The following is a 23,850-nucleotide window of genomic DNA, read 5'->3' on the forward strand; positions in this document are numbered from 1 at the left end:
AAGAAAGGTCAAAATGAACAAGAGGCATATGAGCCTTTCTGTCATCTTTGACAAATTATCCAAAACAAGCCTGTCAAATCAAATGGGATAACATTTTGAGTAATAAATGTTAGTACTGATTAACTGGTCAAAGTTAATTCTTTCCAGGAATTGCCATATGCAAAAGGCAGGAATTCATTCATTTGCTTTGTTGTTTTTTTGGGTTTTTTTTAATATTTCTTCTATCATGTTTTCAACATAGTTTTCTTGGAAATAGGCCTACCCAGTGTTTTCTGGGAATGATGACTGTTGGATGGTACAAACTGAAAATGCTATCTTGTGCAGTGCTCAGATGGGTATTTTTGAAGTAATTTGAAAGATAAGTGAGATATTAATCAACAGAAAAGGGAAGGGGCTGCTTTGCAACTCTTACTGGTTTTCAGGTGCTTTTCAATGGGATTATGATGCAGGTTTCTCCTGAGAGAGCAACTCTCCTGAGTATACAAAGATTTAACATCCACTGAGAGAAAACTGAAATTTAAATCTAGAAAAAAGAAAGATCTTCATTATGACTGCTTTCAAACTGGTAAGGCTGTTGGGTTCTCCAGGGCTGCATTGCTCTTCTAGGTATGTTTAGTATGTTCAGATGCTTTTAATTGTTAGAAACTCCTTAGGGTGAGACTGGGACAGAAAAACAACAGTTGTCTCAGGGGATTCAAGGATCTGTCCAAGGGCAACAGCCAATAAAGTCCAGCAGTTGTTATGAGCTCTTCACCTTTTCCACCTATGGGACTTTTTATAGAAAGAAAAATGGTCCTTTCATCCTATTTCACAAGCACCAAACTCTGTGGGAAAGATGTAACTCACACTCAGTGGGCCCCAAAACTGTGGAACAAACTGTTATGAACAGATGGTTATAAAACCAGCATACACATAATTTAAATAGAATTTTAGGAGTCTGTATTTCCCAGGTGAAAATCCAGCCTGGGTCTCCAGGGACCAGATGTGATTCATAAGATGCACTTGCTGGCAGAGTGTCTGCGTCACAAAACAATGACAAACTTGTCTTCCTTCTCCAGCAATACCAGCTGGGCTAAGGAAAATTATTACCTCTTCTCCTAAAAACCTTGGGGGTTTTCTATTCTGAAACCATGGCAGCCACAGTAGTATTATACCTCACACCACAAGAAGACCTTAACATCTCCCACAAGCCTTGCTTCGTAGTCCAGAAAATCTTTTCTGTATTTCTTGTGAGGTGATTTCACAGGACCTGCAGGTGCTGCACACGGCCATCTCTGTGCAATAGTGTGCAGGGCACACTTAATGGCCTGAGAAAGCCCTGCTCTTAATTTAACCCACATAATCACCATCATTTTCCTGGGTAAGCAACACTTTGAGCTTCATGCTGCCCTTCTGTCCTCTCTTGGTGACTTCAGCTGCTGCTGTGTATCCATTCCAGAGAACCCAGTGCAGTTTTCCAAGTCAAACTGAATTACAAACACGGGCATCCAGCCCACAGTGGATACCACTGGAGGCTGGGCCCACCAGTGCCCGCAGAAATACCTGAGTTGCTCCAGTAGCATATCCTCCACCACTGCACAACCTTTCATTTAGGATCTTGTACCAGAAATACCCTCTTAGAGATCTCCACAGAACTGGATAGTGGGCCATGGTCCTGACAGCAAATATCCAAAGAATTTCTCTGTGCCACTTCTCAGGCATTTACAAAGGTAAGTCCCTTTTTCTGTTTTAACTGGAAGACTACTCCAGATGTCTAAGAAAAAAAACCATATTGAGGGAAGTTTTCTCCTTAAATTATTCCTGTAAACTTACACTGCTAAACCTTTGGTCAACACTAAATAAATTCTTTTCTCTTTGGGGCTTATGCAAGTCAAAAAAGATCTGGAAGAGAGCACAGAGTTAGGTGACAGGAAGGGGGAGAAATATGCTGAATTCTGATAATTGCTCTTCTCAGAATAAAGCATTTCCAATTTATTACAGTTGGAAGGATTTATGCAGCATAGAGAAAGCTGTATCAGTCCATACATATTAACACAAGATTGGGCTTTCTATTATATCAACACTTTTCCAAAACAGACAGCAGCATGACTAATCTCAAAGCTCCAAAAAAGAAAGTGTCTCTTTTTTGTTTGGCCTCTCAAATCTTCCAAATATTTTTAAAATATGTTCTCTTCTCTTCACCTCCTCCTGCTACTAAAAAAAAAAAAACCCACAGAAACCACAAACCACCACAATAAAAAACCAAAACACACATACACACACACACACAAAAAAAATCCCTGAGAAGAATTTAAAGAGCTCATTCAAAAATAAAACACAAAGATAAAACCTCCAGTGGTAGATTCTTTCTAACTGGTGAATTTATTCTAAACTCAGTGCAGAGAACTGAGTAAAATAAAGGTCAGACCCTGTGCTGGGAATTCCCCTGACCTTTCAGGCTACATCCATCATTGGTATTACACAGAATTTGCCATTTATCACACCAAACAGAGAGCAAATCTTTAACTCCTTTTCTCTTCCCAGCAGTACAGACCCAACAATTATTCAGATTTTAAGACAAAATCGATGTTTATCCAGCTCCTTTTTACAGATCTGCCTCTTTGGGCTCCTCACTTCTCCAACCTCTGGATTTACAGCAGGGAACTGATAAAGCAGGGAGCATATGAGAACCAATGTGTCCTGGGGAGATGGGTGTGAAGGGGTGGATTAAAAATGCATTTGGAAAGGCCTTTTAAAAAGGTCTGCTTTCCTACTGACACCTATTGAAGGGTATTTCTGACAAACCTCTCCTGAATTCAGGATCATATCTGGGGAAGAGGATTCTTTGAAAGTTTCAGGCCTTTAGATAGCATCAGGGAATTGTCCTGCTACGCTTTCTAGAGAAGTTTGGCACCTGCATACATCAGACTTGAATAGCTTTTAAGGACCCCTCCAGCTGTGAAACCATCATGGATGGATGCAATGAAGGGAGCAGCCCAGGCCATAAGTTCACAGCCTTGCTCATCACCACGAATGAGTTTCTCTCCAGGACTCTGCAGTACTCATTCCAGAGAAGAAAATACACAAGTCGGGGTGTTGGGGTCTGACACAACCCCACGGGAGCCGTAAATAGGAAGTCTCGAACAGCCTCATCTCTATCCAAGTGATCTCCTGGGTTTACAGCTGCACTCCTGCCCCAAAAATACAGGGATCTCCTGAGACACCTGTCCTCTGGGATGTCCCAGCTCAGCTTTCCAGGCTCAGGCAGTGCATGGCAGGATTCAGAGCCCCTTTCACCTCAGCACAGGGATCTCTTCCTTTCCTAAAAGCTATCAGTGTATGCCTCCCAGTGCCCTGGTGCCATTCAGTGTCTTCTGCTTGCATTCAATATTCACATTATCAGCACTAAGGGCCAATTTGGGAGCTCCCAAGCTTCCCCCTCACAGAGAATGCAGGAAGACAGAGAAGTTGCCAGGATATTTATAAAAGAGTACATGGGACAACTGTATTTGTGGAAGGTTAAACAGCCTAATGCATGATATGAGCATCTGTGTCATGAATCAATGATTAAAGTAAAGTCTGTTTCATCAAAATTCAGCGATCTCAACCATGGTAAATAATAGGCTAATTAGGCATCTGCTCATTCAATGTCCAAAGGGACAGGCCAGTTCCTGGCACAAAGTGAAACATTTGTTGCACCACTGAAAAGTCATTTTCAAGCCTGTGAACCACCTACAGCAAAAGAGATCAGCTCCTTCCTTTGCCAAAGGATGCTCTTCACAAGGAGGAAGACGAGACCACTTCCTCTTCCTACTGTCAGGGCTTACAAACTGGCCTTGGGTGGGTGAACCCAGCACCTGGTCCAGAGTGAGATGGACAGGAAACTTTAGACTAACTTTTAAAACACCAATTGCTTAGAAAGGAAAAAGTGGAGAGCTGAAATGGTCTGTCTGCCCAAATGTGTCAACTATAAGGTTTGAAGTTTACATACAGTTACAAGAGGACTGAATCTGACCAAATTACAAAATAGGAAGTTTGGCAACCACAATAATTAATTTTCCTTGCATGGACTCAACCATCCTTGACATGCTTCTAGCCCAGTAACTTCTAGCAAAGGAACATGCTTCATTTGATTCTGGACTGCTTCTCTCCCCTCCATCAAGTTAGGCTCACCTTCCTGTTCCCTTTGGCTCCGTAGGTACAGCTTCACACAGAAACTGATGCCTCACTGTGCTGTGGTGGGGACAGCAGTGTGCTCCACTGTTGGTTTTGGCCCTGGCACCTCTGCAGTGGCCAAATCCATTTGAATGACAGCCAGATTTAAGAGGAGATCTCCTAAGGCTGATTGAAATAACCCCAGAACCGCAAGGATTATATGCCAGTAGGGAGGCTGCAGATCCATCTTTATTCAGAATAAGTGCCATTTCTTCCCAAGCTCCCTTATCTATCCCTCACACATACCTCTAAGATCCCTCCAAGCAGTGAAGTGCTGCTGCCAGGTGACTGAATACCTGGAGGCCACTTGGCACCAGGCAGCCCCTCAAGCAAAATTTGTCACTAATTTTTCTTTCTGACACACCTTTAAAGACAGACAAGTGGAATTTTTTGGCTCAAGATTCCTCATTGTTTGGCTGGACATTGTAAAGGAGGACTGGTCAGCCTCTCCTAGAATCCCATAGGAATAATCAGCAGTTCCCCTGGGAAGGGTAATGAGCTATTTCTTAGAAGGTTTTGTGCTCTTAGCACACCACCTTAATGCTTCAGCAAGGCTCTGTGTGCTCTAAAACCGGCCACGTGCCTGCTGTGGCATTCCCTGGGCTCCTGCATTGCTCCCCTGGGACAGACTAGATTTTCCATGGCAGCTTGCAGCAGACTTCAGACTGGAAAGTTTTGCTAAATGCAAGATGGTCATGAATAACAGAGGGAGTTTAATAACCTGCGTGTTATTTATTTTGCTACTAAATTCAATCCATGCACTTTATTACATTCAAGGGTGTCAACTCACAAAATATGTCAAGCCTGCTCAGTTATTGCCCAATGTACAGTAAAGCTGTTTTCACTCATATTCCATGAGGCTATTCAAAATTACTTTAAAATGCTTACTGCTACAAGAAGTTCAGGGGAAAGCTAACATCCTCCCTGTGCCCTTCTGTCTCCATTTGTCTGGCTGAGTATTTGTCCTTTTGTACCTTCAGCAAAATTTCAGCAAGGTTTTTCATACACATCCTGCCTGAGAGTTGTTTCTGAAAGCCATTACCGGATGCATTTTTAAAGATATTGAGAATGAGGAGAAAAAAGTAGATCATCTTAAAAATATCTTCCTTTTGCAAATACAATTTCTGATGTCAAACTATTACAGCCAAATTGGCTCTTTCCACATTCTTACTTTTTAAATATAAGTCACTTTGCCTTCTGAATTTTTGTATCTCACCCTCCTCCTCTCCTTTAATTTTAATGCAAAAGGATTGAGTAGCACTGTGAGAAAAGCTTAGGCTGCAGAATTAGTTCAGATAAGCAGAAGAAAGTTAAAATAAATGGAATTTACTGAAATGGTACTGAAACAAAAAAAGCTCAGAGAAATCTAAACAGCATTCACATGCTTGCTTACCAGAACTAGTCATTTTGTTTATTAAAGTGACAGTCAGCCTTTCATACAGTGAAATAGCTTCACCTGGGCATTACAACAACTCTACTAAGCTGAAGAAATCTATGGTGAGGTGAAATCTGCACTTAGGAAGAGATAATCCAATGTGCTCTGTCTGCTGTCTGTTCTATCATTCCCAGTCCAAAGGATAGAAATCCTAAAATATCCCATCGAGTCCCAGAGAACATTAACTTTGTTATTAACAAAATTAGCTGGGGTACAGAGCCAGTGAGCCCAAGTGCAGCTTTACTCTCTCTACAGGTTCCTGAGCGAGGGTGGCAGCTGGCAGTGCTCTCCATCCAAGCCTCCACTGCACAAGTTAGAGAAGGAAAATTCCTATCAGGTCTTCCAGTCAGCCTCCAGGCTCCTGCAGGATGGCTCCCTGCAGCTGACTGAGGGGCTGTGCTCCAATCAGCACGGACCCTTTTGATGCTGGCCAGCCTGCAAAGCCAGATGGCAGCTTCTCCCTGGCATCTTGGGCCTGGGTACCCAGTGCAGGCCACAGTTTTTGTGATAGCCTGGTAAATGGCTCCCAAGCTTTATTTCAAATGCTCCGACCTCTCCCTGAACTGCACCATAACTAGATCCAATCATACTTCTGAACTCCACAGGGAAGAAATGCAGATAAATTCCTTTGCAAAATACATAATCAACAGGAAAACAATGCATAAAGCATACTATAGGTGTAATATATGTACAGACACATACACATACACTTTCCCCACTGCTCTCAGCATACAGATATTAATGGTTCAGGTGATAAATCAATCTCCACAGCTAAAAGCAGTCACAGTGATCATTTACAACTTCCACTGACTTCAGTCGAAGACACTGGCACTCTCAAAACAAGACTGCAAACTAAAACAATGTTTTACTTGGATGAATTTTTGTGTTTCAGATCTATCAAACTGCGTTTGAAGTTATTTTCACTAATAACATAAAATCACATCTGTTATGATATCAATTTTCATTGCCCTTTGCTATTCCAACACTGCTGAAATCAACAAAGTCATTTGTAAACACTCTGTCCAGAATCCCACCTTATTACACAACAGTGGTATGTCTCAGTTTGACTAACACACAACAACCGCTAAATATTTGGTTTTGTAGAGAACAATCCACTACTATGACATTGTAAATAGGCTGGGCTGGACAGGACTCTTTGCACCATTTCTCCTGGCAACCCACTCCAAATCACCCTTTCCAAGGGTCTCTAGAGGACAGCTGAGCAGTTGTCTCCCTCCCTCCCTCTAAACTTGATAGAAGGTAACCACACCACTTGGAGAATGGAATTAACAGACTTGGACCAGGATGAGATGGGATCAAGCAATCAACATTTTCCAGCTCCCAAGGAGAAGGAAAAAAGATGAAAACAGTTTTTCCTTTAAATCAGCTAATCTATCCTCCACCTTGGACTCTGGGGTAAAAAACCCAACCTACTAATCTAGTAGTTAATCCTGTTCTCTCACCACCACCCCTTCCCAGCTATGGTGTCAGGCCTCTTGTTATTAAAAATAGACTAGAACAGGTCGAAGTGTTCTGTCACGGTGAGACATATTCATCACTGCAGGCCTGGAATATTATTTCTTATTTCCAGGGACAACGGGGGGTTTGTGCTAGGAAAATCAAGCACACAGACTTAAATTGTTTTCTAAACAAAGAGCCAAATCCCCCAAGCAGTATTATAAGATTCAGCAGTTCTCACTCCTGCAGCTCTACTTGGAGTTGCTACAAGAAAGAACTCAGGCTCAAAACCTTTTCTCCTGGATTTTGCTTTCTAGTGAAAATTCCTTGTTGAACTGAACAGGCAAGGAGATGATGAAGTAATTTGCCGAGAGCTGTCAGGCTGGACAACATCCCATCTTGCTCACCCTTCTTACTCCTGGCTCAGGGCAGCTTTAGCCACTCTGATAATTTTTTAAAAGAAAGGAATGCTCAGATATTTGAAAACAAAATTCATAGGTGGTTTTGCACACCGTTGTCATTGTGACTTATGTTTCCAAACAAGCGAAAATTAGGCTAACCTTTAAATGTTCCTGCATTGCTTGGCAGTCAAAACAAAAATGACAAAAAATATACTCTAATTTTAGCAGCATCCAAGTCTGACATATGCCAGGCTCTGACACATGCCATTTTCCTGAGCCACCAACATGTGGCATCCCGCTGCTCCAGCTTTCACCGAGGCTGAGGGATGATGGAATGTGTCTGCTGGTGGCAGTAATAGTCTGGTACCCTTAGCAACATTGGGCGAACTGTGAACCTTTGCTTACATCAGGCCAGATCAATACAGCCATTATCAAGGGACATAAACAGAATAAAAACCTGTCTCTATTGCATGAGTTAACTGCAGCAAGAGGAGAACATCCAGTTCCTGAAGGGCAGACTCACCAACCAAGCACAGGCAATAACGCTTCCATAGACTACAAGTCATCAGGGAGGATTAAATCTACTCCTGCTGAGATTTAATTCTACAGTGAATATCCTTTTGGGGGAAGTCATAAACCACCACAAATTCCCTAGCAGAAGACCAATACTGAGATGAAGGCAGTTTATTTTCAAAAACTACAAAACAATAGATTAGCTGCACTCGGAACAGAAATAGATTTTTCTTGATGTACATCTAAGTAAACAGCCTTCAAATAGTGCTGTGCTGATGGGGTCTTTTCCAGAGGTGACTACGTTTCTGTAAGACATAAACTCATTCCTAACTTGCATTTAAACTTTGGAGGTTTGTGTTCAAGATACAATGAGACAGGACGGGATCCTATTTCAGAAGGTGCTGTTGAAAATCCAAACCTAAATGCAAGATATTCTCACAGTTAAAAATGGAACTTTTAGGGAGCAGTCCATAAATAAAAAGATTTAAAGCAACAACCTATTTAACAAAATCACATGATAATAGTAGTAGCATTACATTTTATGCAGTGTTGTTAATTGGGCAAAAGCACCAAAAGTACCAAAATTCCCCATTAAATTCTATACATCAATACAAATAAAGGGCTGCTGTCTACCCTTGACCATGAGCTGGCAGTGTCCTTGTGGCCAGGAGGGCCAGTGGTATCCTGGGGTGCATTAGGAAGACCGTAGCCAGCAGGTCAAGAGAGGTGATGCTCCCCCTCTGCTTGGCCCTGGTGAGGCACATTTGGAGAGCTGTGTCCAGTTCTGGGCTCCTCAGCACAAGACACACAAGGAGCTACTGGAGACGGTCCAGTAGGGGGACACAGGGAGGATGAGGGGTCTGGAGCATCTCTGATGAGGAGAGACTTGAGAGCTGGGCCTGTTTAGTCTGGAGAAGAGAAGACTGAGAGGGATCCACACTCTTTTCGGTGGTGCCCAGTGACAGGACAAAGGGCAGTGGCCATAAACCACAACACAACCAATTCAGCCTCAGCATGAAGAAGAAATTCTGCACACTGAGGGGCACAGAGCAGTGGGACAGGCTGCCCAGGGAGGTTATGGATCTCCCTCCCTGGAAATATTCCAAACCCACCTGGTAACCTGCTCTAAGTGACCCTGCCTTGGAGGGGGGTTGGATGGTCTCTGGAGGTCCTTTCCAAACCTAAATGTCCTGTGATTCTATAAACCGGACACAAACTCCAGGATGGAGGGAGCAAACTGCACTGTTTTTACAAACTTTGTAGGCACATTATTTTGCTGAGCTCCCTTTTCAGCAGTATCAAACACCCTGTTGAATTTTCCTCCCTGCTCATATGCTCCGTGGTGTGTGTTAACTTAAATTTTGCTGTTTATGCTCGGGCAACTCTCTGTTTCTCCCACATGTACATTTATGTGAATCAAGGATTATCAGTCTTCGTAATGTGATCCTTCCTCTCATTCTTACCATGTTTTGAGAAGTAATGAAATAATTATCAGCATTGTCCCTAAAGGAGTCACCCTGGAACATGAACAAGCCCCACAGAAATGAAGGAGGAAGCTCACACGTTGGAGTATCCCTAGCTTTCGGTGTGCTCAGGCAGATTTATCACATAAATTATGGTCAGATTCTGCAGCTCAGGCCATCAAAATGACCCAGCTCAGTAATCCAGCTCTACACTGCAGTTTCCAATGTGTCAGTTCCCAGAAGGTAGATATACTGAAGAGAAAAAAAATAATTCTTTAAAAAAAGAAAAAAAAAGAAAAAAAAGAAGTTTAAAGAAAACCACCTTACCAGCACAGGGATGGAGTTTTGAAGATATTTGAAGAAAGATTTGATATTCCAGATGCTCTTGTGAGATAAATCCTCTAAGCTCTTTTAGATCAGTCATTTTCTCTAACAGCTAAGCCACCAGAAGTTGGAGAAGCTCAGACTTTGATGCTCATTTAGGAAAACCATGATGGATGATATTTAGTACTTTGTAAATCAGACTAGATTATCATGGTGATTCCTGTCTGCTTTTAAAAACCAATTGATCCACTGGTGTCAGCACTGCAGAAGACAGCAAGTAGAAGCCTTCAAAATACTTTTAAGATGGGGACTATTGCTAACTTTGATGTGGTAAAATTCCAACATCATGATGTATCTCCTGACAAGAAGAAAATTAAACTTCTGTTAATTAATACATTAATTTTAATTGGATTTTTCACAAGGCATATAGTAATCAGATTCTGAAAAGATGACTGAATGCATCCACGTAGGAAACATCGATCTGTCGTGTAACACTAACTTGAAAGATTTAAGCTACTGATTCAGTTTTCTTGTCTGAAGAGCCTTTCCAGCAGTTTTGCATATACTGGTCCTCTGAGTCTGGGAGGGTTTCTAAGCTCAAACTAGTGAAGGACGTCAGCAGAAAAGCTTTAACAAGAATAGGAATTAAGTCTTGTTCCAGTGCAGCTTAAGTGGTGCTATGAATAGGTCACATACATCATGAAAACCAGCCATGAAATATAAGAACTTGCAGCCATCCAGAGACTGATTAATGATTCAAATAAGCAATTTCTTCTTCATAACTGCACTTAGGGAACATTAGAGGCACAGACCCCATTCAGCAGCTTAAACTGGGCTCTAGATCAAGAAAACATATGCAAAACTGCAGGGTTGCTGCCTGCAAAAGCCAGCAAGTAAGGCTACCAGGAATAAGCTATTTTTTGATGCCTATGAAACTAAAAGAGCAGTTTTTCAGGTTTAAGGAAAATAACAACTCTGGAAGCAGCTCTGCTTCATTATAATCCTCATAGGATGAGTTTGCAAAAGGAAAAGATCTGGCAACCTGAAATCATAAAGGATATCTATTATACTTTGCAGAAGAGAAACAGCATTATTCGTTCAGCTCTAGTCACCCAGTCTGTAACTAAAGCCTATCTGCCTAAATATCCCCACTGGATCCATTAGTTACCTTCCTTTCAGCTGTTAGGCAGTCACTGTGTTTTCCTCACAGGATTCCTGTTCTCAGGCACGGGCTCTGGTTGACACAATAAACCAGGCACAAACTGAAAATAAGCAGTGGAGAATCCTGTCTGCAGGATTATTTGGGATTACTATTTTGGAACGACGTGTGCCAAGAAAGCAGTGGACCTATCCTATACCTCTGCATATTGTCACAAAGACAATATAATGGCCTCCCCTGAGGATAATGATCTTTTATCCAGGGAAATCACATAGTGTGTAGACTTTTCCCATCAAAACACAATTTCACTTTTTTTTTTTTCCCTTTTTTTGTATGGCACTGCAAAATAACTCCACCAAGATTCAGGTCTCCCTAAGCACCCGAACTGCAGGAATGCAGAGGTACACGGGACAGAACAGAGCTCTTGTTTAGGCAGAACAACCACTATTGGTTGTCCACAAACCTGATAGTGCCAATCCAGCCATCAAACAGCCACCCCTTCTACTTTAACATGGGAATAGTACAAGAGGCTGTCAGAGAGCAGTAGCAGGAGCTGTGTTGTCTTTCCCATGCACAGGTTTATGAAACAACAGCCACACAGAGATCTCTGGCTGTGGGCAGCACAGGACGTTTAAGGAAACAATGCAAGAAAAAGAACAAATAAGCACACAAACTCGTATCATCCAATCACAACTGAGATTCTTAACTTCTTTTAAATCATTTGGCTAGAAGTTTGCCAATGCTTTTCAGAAATTCAAAGTAGGCAACAGGTTGATTGCCTTTATCTTCATGCTTGCCAAACCCCCGAAAACAGGCTAGCAGATGTATAAATTCCTCTTTCAAAAATGAAAACTACCATTAAACCACTGTTAGCCATGTTATCTGACTTGTCCCCCATAAAGAGCAGCTCTAATTTGGGAATTCCCTTTAGGCTCCTCACTGTGAACACCAAAGCAAATAACTCATTTAGCTTTTCTGCAAAGACCTTATTTTCCTTGAGCACTTTTACATCTTGATCATCTATCAACCTTATAGACCTTCAGGCAGGCTTCTTGCCTCTGATGTGTTTGAAAAAGTTTTTATTATTAGTTTTTATGCCTTTAGCAAGTTTTTCTTCAAAATTGTTTTTGTCCTCTATTATTATGGGTTTGCATTTAACTTGCCAGTGTACTGTGGTTTTTTTTCCTTAGTTCATTTGGGCAAGACTTGAAAGGGCGTCCTTTAATGCTAATGACCTTCTTCATGTCTAATAATCCCCTCTGCTAACTTCTCATGCAACCTTTTATAAAGTTGTGGAGTTTCTCAAAGAGGGGTAACACACTTACTCCCTAATGGTAAAGCTGAAAAAATGCATTCCTACAGTGGTGATTTCATATAGCTGCCATGTCGCCCCAAAGTGTTATTTTCTTCTGTTTTGCCCTTTTAGTGACTACTTTTAAATTTCTTTTCCACTTTGTGTTGGCCTCCTTTCAGAAGTATATGCCATGGGTCTTTTTGATTTCCACCAGGAATGACGAATTTGAGCATGCTTATATTTATTATTGCGGAATGTTTCTTTGACAGGTACATCTTCAATCAAGAATTAATCCTTGCTAAGGGATAAATAAAAAAAAAATTGCTCTCCTCTTTCAGGCTCTTTGATTCCTCGTTTCCAGAAGATGTCATTTTTAAAGTGTATAAATGTGGTTTCTACATCACCTTTAATCATGACCCTTAATCAGACTCTGTCATTACATTCCTTGAGTCCTCATTGATTCTGGGGTAATTCTGAGCATGACACTAAAGATGCTTAGTGCTACCATCCCAGTTTGGCATGAAATTTTAATGCACAGAGATTGTGAGATTTTTCAGTACTTGTTGATACAATTCCGCTCCCTGCCTTTTTTTCCCCTTTTCTTTTCTTCTCTTTTCTTCTCTTTTCTCTTTTTCTTTTCTTCTCTTTTCTTTTTTCTCTTTTTTGCTTCTGATCTTTCCTTGAACTCTAATGATAATGTCACTCCTCTGCTGGCTTGGTTTCCTCTGTTATTGGGTGTTGGGGAAGATGAAACAGGAAAGCCTTATAAATATGATTGCCTGACAAAAGATTTTGGGAATATAAAAACTACAGGCAACATCGAAACGAAAGCCACTTTTGAGATACCAAGTCTTAGTTACTGAACAACTGGAAAACAATGGTATGGCCGACTGAAGGTAATCCCCTCTTGATGGAACAATACCCTCTGCTTGCAAGCAGGTCCAAGGGTCAGAGCAGACCCTACTAGCTCAGCAGAAGGGGTCCAAAGAGTAGTTTTTAGAAGTTAAGATGTAACACTCTATGGTAATATAAGAACTCTTATAGGCTGTATGTAAATGCTATAGGATTTGTATCTTGTATTAGATTGGTTAGTGACAATTAGAATATTCAGTACAGAAGATGATTTATTGTATTGTAACCAGGACTTCAGACATTCCTTACTACTTCTTCCACTCTTGCTCTTACACTCTCTCTCTCTCTCTCTCACCCGCTTACTCTCTTGCTCTCTTGGGCCTGCTCAGAGCTGAGTCTAGCAGCTCTGAGCAGTGCCCCTATACCCACGCCTTTTGCAATAAACCGCCTGTGTCCCAAGACCTGCCTATAGAGATCTCTCGTCACCGTCCGTCCGAACCCGTCCGTAACCTACAATTGGGGTATAATTTTACACTGCTATTCCAGTGCTCCCTGATTTAGATGCTATTATGTCAATATCCTCATTTAAAATCAGCATTTCACTTCACCCATCTTCATTGCATACACTGGGCTAATTGTCCACTGGCTCTATTACTGCTGTCTTGCACCAGTAGAAAAGCATGAACAGACATAGTTAGGTCAAACACTTGGCCAGCTGTCTCTAAATCATTTTTGAATACTAAGAGCTCTTTTGTATTAAATAAAAAAGCCCTGGCAGTGACTTTGCCCCTGTGTCTTACAAGGCAAATGCAATCCCAGGAAAACTGAACAAAGGGCATGGTCCCAACGCCATCTGAAGTGGGAAAAATAAAATGGATCAGCTCATTCCAGGCATTTCCACTTGCATCCTGTGAGAAGCCCTGGCTCTAAGAAGCTCGGGCAAGAGGCAGATGGAATTGAGTGCTGTGTTGTGCAGGAGCTCATTCTCCTCAGTGCTCAGCAGTTCAAATGCAAGCACTGAAGCAGACTTGTCAGTGACCTTGACTCTGACCCACTTTATAGAAGCACTTGGGGAAGGAGCAGAAGTGAAAGGGGAGGTGTTTTTTTGAGAAAAAATCTCAAACTCTCGTGTCTCACTGAAAAACTGAGAAGGGGAGGAGAAACATGAAACCAGAATTATTGAGGAGGAGCTTAATTATATCTCCCAGACTCGAGGAAACTCTCAATGCAGTACTGAACATGTCAGCCACTCCCTGATTAATGTTACTTAAAATTAAAAAATCCAAAATCCTCTCTCCCCAGTGCAGATCCTAAGAGGAATTCAATAACATCACATCTGTAAGAATTACAGAACATTGAAGCAGGAAGAAGATGCAAGAAAGTGAGAAAAGAATTCATATTTAACTCCTCTTGCACACTCAGTCCAAGAAAAAAAAAAAGTGTATTATATAAAGGGAATATTTTCCTTCATTGGCAAGGGGTAAATTCTTTGAAGAGACTGCTCTGATTCATCAGCAGGGTGCTGGCAGATGCCCCCAGAAAAATAGAAAACATGGCTGTTCATCTTCAAAAAACTATTTTAGGAGACACTATTTCCTCAGAGGGACATTTGAGTTGTGTTCATCCCCCTAGGCACATCCCAGGAAAATACAACCATGTTTTGATGGTAGAGAGGATACTAAAGCTTTGATGGATAATATTTTGATCCAAGGTAAAAGAGAGGAGTTTGACTAAAGGCCCTGAAGAGCCATGGAAAGAGACCAAGATGCTGAGCTAAAACTAAGAAAGCAACAACATAAGTTCCATGTAATCGCAATAAAACACCAGGAAGAAAAGATAAGGTGGACAGTAGATCACTGCAAAGTGGAGGGCATAACTAACATTTCTGCCCCAAACAAGAAGCAGCAGCACAGAGATTCCTCAGAATAGCTAACTCCTGGGAAAAAAAAACCCAAACTGGTTTAGATGTTTAGAGCAGCAAGGTGCAGATGGTTACTGCACACAGACACCCCACGTGACAGGGTGAAAGTGTTAACACAACATGTGAGAATATTAGAGGTGAGTAAAGGGGCACTTATCTAGAAATATGATAGTGAGCCACACACTGATCTGTCTGCAGTGCTTCGTGGAGGTGTGTATCATGGAGAACAACAGCTTAGGAGTGTCAGGTACAAATGAAAACTGGCCATTATTGTGTTGAAAAAAAAAGGAAATTTTAGTCTCTTGAATGAAAACATTTCATTCTCCTTTGCATTATTTTTTTTTCACCTGAAATTTTGTTCCTATCCTAGATAAAAACATTACCAAATGGGGATAGGATAAAAAAACCAAAGAAACTACAGCCCGTGTCAGCCATTACCACTATGGTGATATGATTAGCACAATGACTGAGTAGAAACAGAGAGAAATTTGGTAGCTGTAGACCCATTTCAGAAACATTTCCTGGAGAATCTGGAGTATTTGACAAAAATATAGTGTAGCATCAGCCAGAGCTAGATTATGAGCATGCAAGTGTGATCAAAACAAAACAAAATCAGCCAAAAAGCTTGTCTAGTTTAGATGAAATGCAATTTATAATTTCAATATATAGATTTCACTTAGCAGAAAAATTAGACTATTAGCACTGGTTGGCCTGAATAGCACTCCCTTCCTTCACTAGCACTTTAACAAGGAGTTCGCAGTTTCAGGTGGAACTTCATCTAATGGTGTCAATGATTCCTAAAAGTTACCAGAGAAATTATATATTCCCTTTTATATATACATTTATATATATGAAGATTTACATGTTGAAAACAAATCAAAGGGAAGGGACAAAAATCACAGGTTAATTGTAGATGAGAAGGAAATCTTTAGAGTTTATTGAGTCTATTCAACTGCCTCAAAAGGGAATTAACTCTGTCTAAACTTTTTTCCAATAAATACCCATCATAAAACCCTCCAGTGGGAAAGATTCAGCATCTCCTGCAAATAATCTGTTCTAGTGTAAAACCAGCTCTGCTATTTGCAAATTTCTCTGAAATATTGTGTGTGTTTTAGGGACTGTGGGAAGAAATTTGCTAAGATCAGAAGCTTCTTTACCTGGTATAAACATAGAATGTATTACTAGATCAAGAGAGAATGTTTACTCCAGGAAGCAGAATTGTTAAAATTGCATGAAAGGGAACTGAGGAGTCCCTCTGAACTGTTACTCTCACATGATTTCTTATCAGAAAATGCCACAGCTAATAAACTGATCATGCACACCACCTTTGCTTCTGTCAGCAGATACCAAATTTGTCCATACTTAACAACGACAAGAGTTTAATGGGAATACTTTTAAACAGCCTATATGAAGTATAATGTTAGATAGAGCATCAGTAGCTCTGATTATGCTGGTCCAACAGGAAGATGTGAAATAGAGTCAAAATCCTGAGCACAAGCTACAGAATCAGACAATGATGGGTACATCACACTGCTAAACTGCAGCACTGAGAGAAAGGTTGTCCTTAGTACTGTTCAACAGTGAACTGAAATAAGAATGATATTTTCAAATTACTGAAAAGTTACACTACAGTCAACAGGGACTTGCAAGAGAGAAGTGGTACAGGGCACTTCTGAAATACCAACAGAGTGGCAAAAACATGAACATTACCATAGAAAGAGGCCACAGGGCTATCACAGCTGAATACACACTGCATGAGCAGAGGTGATCCCTCTTCTAATTTCAGGAGGAGAGAAATAAGAGGCAGCATGTTGGCCATTCTGCCCAAGAAGAACTCAGAATAACATATACTATGTTATCCTGAGAATTGTTGGCAAAAGATGACGCCTGGCAATGGCTGTTTTGATGTCAGAGTGAAAACCAGCAGGTACAAATGACAACCCAGGATGTCTGAGGGACTCTCTGAGCATCACTTCCCAGGGGGTTGTTAAAATTCAATATCGAGTTAGAAATGATTATTCACTACTCTTGTGTTGTTTACCTGGGGAAGGAAGTGTAAGAGCTCTGCTAACAGCAAAATGGAGCCAGGTAGTGTGTGGTGCTACAGATCCCCTTACCCTGAGTTAATCTGCTATGACTACTCACACCAGATGATGCAGACCCCAGCTGATCTGTTTGGCTCCAAGTGAGTTCTGAGCAACACCAAACCCCAACCCACAGCCTTTCCAAACATTTATTAACATCCAAACTGGCTTCAGCTAGAATGAGCTTAAAATTTTTCAGTGAAATATATTCCAGTTTGTTGCTCCAATTTATAACAGGAGCAGGGGAGATGATGAGGGAAAAGAATTTTTGAAGAGAAAACAATGGCTTGCAGTCATTCAAATGTTAGATTAGAAAATGCTACTTGAGGGCTTATAGCATAAGAAGCCTAAGTGTACAATTTTGATGTGAAACCCTTGCAAAATCTGTTGTTCTACTTTACTTGTCAACTATCCTGTGTCACATTGATGGTAATACTAACAACATCATTTCACGAGATGAGTGGAAGCAGAGCCTCTAAGACTGACATAATTTGCAGGACTGACAAAAATAAAATTTATGTCACTCTCCAGCAAAGCACACACATCTTGGAGACCAGCTGCATTTTTCTAAATGTGTTGTCTGGTGAAGAATGTGGCACTGCCCAAGGCAGAGAGGATGTGAGGTCACTAAAGCAACCCTGCCGTTGGGGATAGATGCAACCTGCAAAATATCAGGTACAGGATTCTAAGTCTATATTTTGTGACCTAGTTTTCCATAAAACCAGAATGCTTCTCTCAAAATATGACAGGGATACTAGAAAAAAAAAAAAAATTCCTGATTTGTTTCACTGCAAAAGTTGAGGACAGTGGAGAAAGTGAGGGGTTGGATGTGCTGCATGTGGAGCACTCCCACAACTCCCCACTTGGACCATGGCTCCTGCACAATCACAACTATTCTCCTTGACAGTACAATCCAAATGGTGCTACTGGAGGCCTAGAAAAGATGTAGGCTGAACAACAGGATTGACAGTGCATGGCCTAAACAGTGTCTGGAACGGAGCAGCACAAAGAGGGGCAGTGATGGAGGGCCTTGGTCAAGCATCAGCACCCAAATTGCACCTTTGAAAGAGCTGGGAAGTGGTCTGGAGTGGTAAGAACACCTGCAACCTCCTGACAGCAAGGAAAACACAGAACCAGAATGGAAGAAACAGAAAACTGAGAGGAAGTGCATGAGCATGGGGGGGAAAGAGACTGTACTCCTTGGCAATGGGGAAATGTAGAGAAGCCACCTGGCTGGACAGGAGAGTCAGCTCTAACAAATTACAGATAGTCAGGGAAACGTGTTTCCCTTCACGGAGGAGCTCACCTGGTTCTCACACCACTCAGCCTTCAACCTCACCTGTTCTCTATTATCAGGGTTTATCAGCAACAAGCTGAAACTCAGAGATCAGGCCCTTTTCCCCAAAACAAGCTCCCTCTGCTGTCTTCCTGTAGAGTGAAGGTGCAGGATGTTCTGAGGGGAGGCAGCCCTAGGAGGACACCCATCAGCCTCTAAAGAAGGGCCTGGGGAGAGATGATAACACAGGTCCAGAGAACTGTACATTCAGTAACTTTGGAAGACGGTAAATAGATTCTCTTTCTGAAGAGGAACACAGTCATCTGCTGAAGAATCCAGTTATGTTAACTTACCAGGCTAATTCCCCTCTACTCTTACTGCTTGCCCACTCAAGCCTACTGGGATCAAAAGCTAGGCCTCCTCAGAGACAGGAAGATTGGAAAATAATGATTTTGTTCAAGTCTGAGCCTCCACATGGAATCTTAAAAAACCTGCTCAAAAACATAAAAGGTGTCATTCACCCTTAAATACCACCCCCTCCCCATGCCTACAGTATTATGTTTACTCATCCTTTCTTATTATTAATTCTGTTGTCAGCAGATTCCCCTGAAGCCCACAGGCTCCTTCCCTCCCTCACTCCTGTCCACAGCAATAGCAGATTGCCATCCTCTATCAGCTAATTCATCAGCCCTTGCGGCAGATGTCTGTGTGGTGGATCTAAAGGTTCCAGCCTAGCAGATGACTCAGAGTTTAGCATGCTGGGGCTTTCATTTTGCACTGAATCAGAGAAAACTTTCACCCACAACAGTATTAAAAGTATTCAAGGGCTGCAATATCGAGCACTCCAAAGTCAGGGATGGATACAGAAAAGTCACTTATGCAGAAATAATTTAAATTTTAGTGTCTACGCACATGACAAAGGAGATGCTAATTAAGGAGCACATCCCAGGTACGTGGGGTTTTTGTGTTTTCTTTTCTTTTTTGGACAGGTCTCAGGCTCACTCAGGGGACAAGGTGAACAGCATCTAGCAAAGGAATCATTTGCTTGTAGGACTCCAGCTTCAATTCAACAGGAGGTGGAAAACAGGCAGAATAGAAGAAACATGATAGAAAGAAAATAAACTCCAATGTTGTAATGAGAGTGTCTGCATTTTCATTTGGGAGGGGCAAATTACTTGAAACAGATTTGTCCCAAATAGTCAGTCACTGCCTGTCCCTTGTCTCCTAGGTCCTAAGAGAACCAAATGACAGAAATAGTCTATCCCAATCTTCCTTGCAGAGGGAAGGGGTTGAAACAGCACAGTGAAGGTATCAATCTTTGCTGAATGACATGGAAGAAATCTGATTCCAGGCATCTTAAACCATCTACCACAACTGAGTAGGTACTTGTGATCATAACTATCTGTTTCCTATCCACACAAGGATGACGCATTTGTCTCTCAGTGGGGCCACCCACAAAAAATAATCCCCACCTGTGCAATGCTCCCTCAAGGCATGCTTGTGCTTGTTATCATGCACAAGCAGAAAGTTTTGGCCCCACATCTCAGCTGTTCGAATGGCTGATGTGAGCATGATTTAACATGCTCCAAACAAAAGTCAGCTGAGTTGGTTTAAACAATACATTCATGTTCTGAGATAATTCTGCTTCCTGCTCCAGCACAGACAGGAAAACCATCAACTGTTTCAACAGGTATCATCTGGTGAAGTGGTGGGAAGATTTGCTCTTTCGCATATGGGCAGGGAAAGGTACTTGGGAACAGAAATATCCCCAGCCAACAGCACATGAGCTAGAAGAGTCTATCACTTCAGTCTCATCTGCAAGACTGGCACCACTAGAAACATCTGAGAATATACCCTCACTCCATGTAGGTCAACACAATGACAGTGATCATCAGAGTTACTGTGTCAAATCAGTGACACAGAGATCAAATCTTCCTATCATTCTCTCATTTCTTGACCCATCCTTTCCTTCCTAAGGGTAATATGGTCCTTATGCAATTTGAAACACTTTAAAAATAAAATAAAACAAGCCCACTTTGTAAAACCCAGACGAACAGTGAACCACAAAGTACTTTGGATTATTTTTATACAGTAACTACAGCAAACACTCAGCCTTGGAACACTCAGTGCTGGAATCACTGTAGCTGCAGCATCGTGTGTGTGCCTCATACCCACTTCACTTATTTCTGTGTCACTCATCCTCCCTGCTCCAGAATGAACATTTTTTCAAAGGGAAGAGCTTATCTCCCATACTGCAGAGCAGAAGAAAAATCCTCCTATGCAGCAATATTTAAAACATGGTTTTATGGTCTTATGGCAGCTAATTTTCCTTAAGTGATTTAGGGGAATGAATGCATCTGAAAGTCCTGCACTGAGCTGTTCTGCAATGGCAACATGAAGCCAAACTTCCTCTGCTTTAAACAGTCCAGTCTTCTGTGGACAGCCCTTCGTGGCAGATCTTGTCTGCAATGGGAGAGATGAAGGTTATTTTTTTATCACATAATTTCTCAGAGAATTGGGTTTTGCATTTTATTTCATTTCATATTCCCCAGTGTGGGAAGACTTCAGGTGAGGAGAGGGGTGGCAGGACAGACGTTCAGATGTAAAATGCCTGATGTGACACAGATTGACCCCAGGCCTCCTGCAGCAGGTCACCTGTGCATGCAGCCAACCATCTATCATATATTACTCATCCGAAAGTAACACTCTACATCTGAAAAGCACCTAAAATTTTTAGCTGCCTGAAGGGATTTAAAGCCAGTTTTATTCTGGCATTCTGTCATAACTTAATAAAAGCAGTCACTGCTAAAGCAGGATGGTGCATGGACAGTCCTATGCCCTCTCTGTGAGGCAGCTGGCATGTCTTCCCCTGCACTTTGGATATGGTCTTTTCATAAAAATATTACTGGGATCAGAGGGACCAAGAATCTGGTATTGCCTGAAAATAACAGTAAACCCATGTACTGCATTGCACTGCTGAGCATCCCTGGAACTGCCAGAAAGGCTGGTGTTGACAAGGGGATGATAAAACCAGACAAGGTTTTTTCAGTGGGTAGATAATTCACTAAGAAATGGAATTCTAAAGAGCAGCCTGAACTTTGTTGGTTCCCAAAAAAAAAAAAGGGGGGGGGGAAAAAGAGATTACTAAATAGTATTTTTAAAAAAAAATTCAATAACCTTGAAAATGAAACATTACACTTGTGTTTGAAAGGCTCCCCTTTCTTTCCCTCAGACAGAAATGAACTGGAACTGGTTCATCTCAGATTGATCACTGGGGAGAGTGGGAGACAGAAAAAGGATTTCCATTTCAGACCAGCTCTCACCACACAGTTCTTTTGATTCTTCATTTTAGCCACCAAAGCAAATTAATTCATTCTTCATACATGGGGCAGATGGAAGCTACCACCATTTTCAAAGCTTCCTTAGAATGGGATGAAGCTGAAAAGAACTTTCCCCTACCTCCAAGAATAGCTTTATTTTACTGACAGAGGCTTTTAATAGTGCCAGGATTTGTTGCCTTACTGGCTACAAGCATTTCCCTACACCCAACTTTCTTGTAATGTTTAAAGACCTCTTCATTCTGGGAAAAAACCTCTTCTCAAAGCAGTCTGCATGCTCTCTCCATCATCTAGAAGGAAAACTGTCTTGCTTTTTGGAGTAGAAAACCCAGGAAAGACCAGGCTGGCTCCAAAGCTCCTTTCTGTGCATTTCCATCATTCTCATCATCACTAAAAGAGCTTAGGAACCTTGGTCAGAGGCACAATGCACAGTGCAAGGTGCTGCAGAAACTGAATAGAAAGACAAATTCTGTGCCAAACAATTAGTCGTCTAAGAAAATATTTTTCATGCAATTGGATTCCACTCCATACATACATAAGGATCTTATCTATTAACCTATCTTCCTTGTACCTAAAACCTCCTCTGTTACAGGTATTACTGCAGCTGGAAGATAAAAAGTCCAATTGAGATGCATTGGGAAAAGCAGGAGTTAAATTAAAGGCGGTCTTATCCTATACATGATGTAGTCGGGGGTAAGAATCCTCTTTCTTTATTAGCAAGGAAAACCAGGTCGTTTTTCACAGAAACAAAGAGGAAAGAAAGAAAGGAAAAAAAAAAACTAAAGGAAAAATTAGCAAAAGTTCAGGGAATTAGAGATTCCAATTCCCTCTCCACTGTGAGAAGCAAAAAGAGAGGACAAATACCAGAAATCCCATAATGAAAAAAATAATAATCTATAAAATCTCCTCTTATTTTTTGGTAGTGATTTTTTCCTACCCATCTCCATTTTTTTTCAGCAGTTTTCCTTAGGTGCCATGTTCAATAATCCTTCTGCGCTTTGATGTCAAACATTCAATAGCTGTCTGCCTCCCTCCCACTCCTCCATATTCTCCACAATCCATCTCCTCTGATTAGCTAAGATTTCACCTTCAAGAACACCTCTGCTTCTCTGAGTGAGCATGAGTATGTGTTTATATAATATTTGCAAATATTCTCCCCCTCCTGCACTGCACACCACACCACACAGCCACCACTACCAGAGCCCCGGATTAAGCATCACTGCCATTCCCTAATTCAATTTAGGGGGCCTGCTGTTTGGAATCCAGCTCAGAGCATGAGAGCAGCTCGATTGAATTTAGGCCCTGCTTTCAGAATTATTTCATAGTTAATCTGAGCTGAACTTCATTTCACTTGCTTTCTCCACTTCTGATGCTTCCTGTGGCAAAAGGCACAACTGTTCCTTGATCTCCTGCAGTGGTGGGGGGGATGTTTGCTGACTTCCCCCTTATTTTGGTTTGCCACTGGGTTAAGAGTTGCTGGCATCCCACTGCACCCTGCAGCGAGAGAGGGTGGGTCCCTCAGCGCAAGGGGTGGCTCAGCAGCACCCATCCCCACTCACCGGGTTGTTGTACATGTCGATGATGAGCTCCTTCACTCCGTGCAGGGTGGGATGAGCCCACGGAGATGGATTTGCCCAGTGCCGGTTCAGGTCAAACCCCATCAGGGAGCACCTACACACAGACACACACACAAAAAACAGACACAAAGGATTTACGTGGGCTGCAGCCTCTCCTCGGATCAGCTGCAGAATTAGGAATATATTCTGCAGCTGAAGTAGTTAAATGTTATTCTCATGGGGGAAACAAAGCAAACACTCCCCTGAGGAAAGACAGCAGCAATGGCCCCTTTCAGAAATAACGTGACCAGCAGAATATCAACTGAAACAGCTTTGGTCATTCAGCCTTCTTCCCCTCCACAACCTGTGCTCACTGTATCCTTTGCCTTTTCCCAGCTTGGCAGGCTGGCCCTGGAACAGCCTTCCCTGACCTTGGAGGTTCCCTTCTCTTTGAAGCTGTGGCTGAGGGTCTGCAGCTATAAGGGTGATTCACACTCTGCACCACCAAGCTGGACCTTCAGCTTGTCCTCAGTCAGGCTTTGACTCAGCAAAGCTGTTCAGAGTATTGTAATCAATGGCCAT

At 41.8% G+C, this 23,850-nt stretch overlaps 1 protein-coding gene across 2 annotated transcripts in view; it reads right to left on the bottom strand.

The window, feature by feature from the left end:
• LOC125330262 (BEN domain-containing protein 5) overlaps nt 1-23,850 on the bottom strand; it is an 888,500-nt gene that overhangs the window by 125,038 nt on the left and 739,612 nt on the right. For both annotated transcript variants that reach the window (XM_048313226.1, XM_048313225.1), the window contains exon 9: nt 23,272-23,383. In XM_048313226.1, coding sequence (XP_048169183.1) covers nt 23,272-23,383 — 112 coding nt within the window. The remainder of the gene's footprint in view (nt 1-23,271; nt 23,384-23,850) is intronic.

Source organism: Corvus hawaiiensis, chromosome 9 (assembly GCF_020740725.1).
Source record: "Corvus hawaiiensis isolate bCorHaw1 chromosome 9, bCorHaw1.pri.cur, whole genome shotgun sequence".
Taxonomy (NCBI): Eukaryota; Metazoa; Chordata; class Aves; order Passeriformes; family Corvidae; genus Corvus; species Corvus hawaiiensis.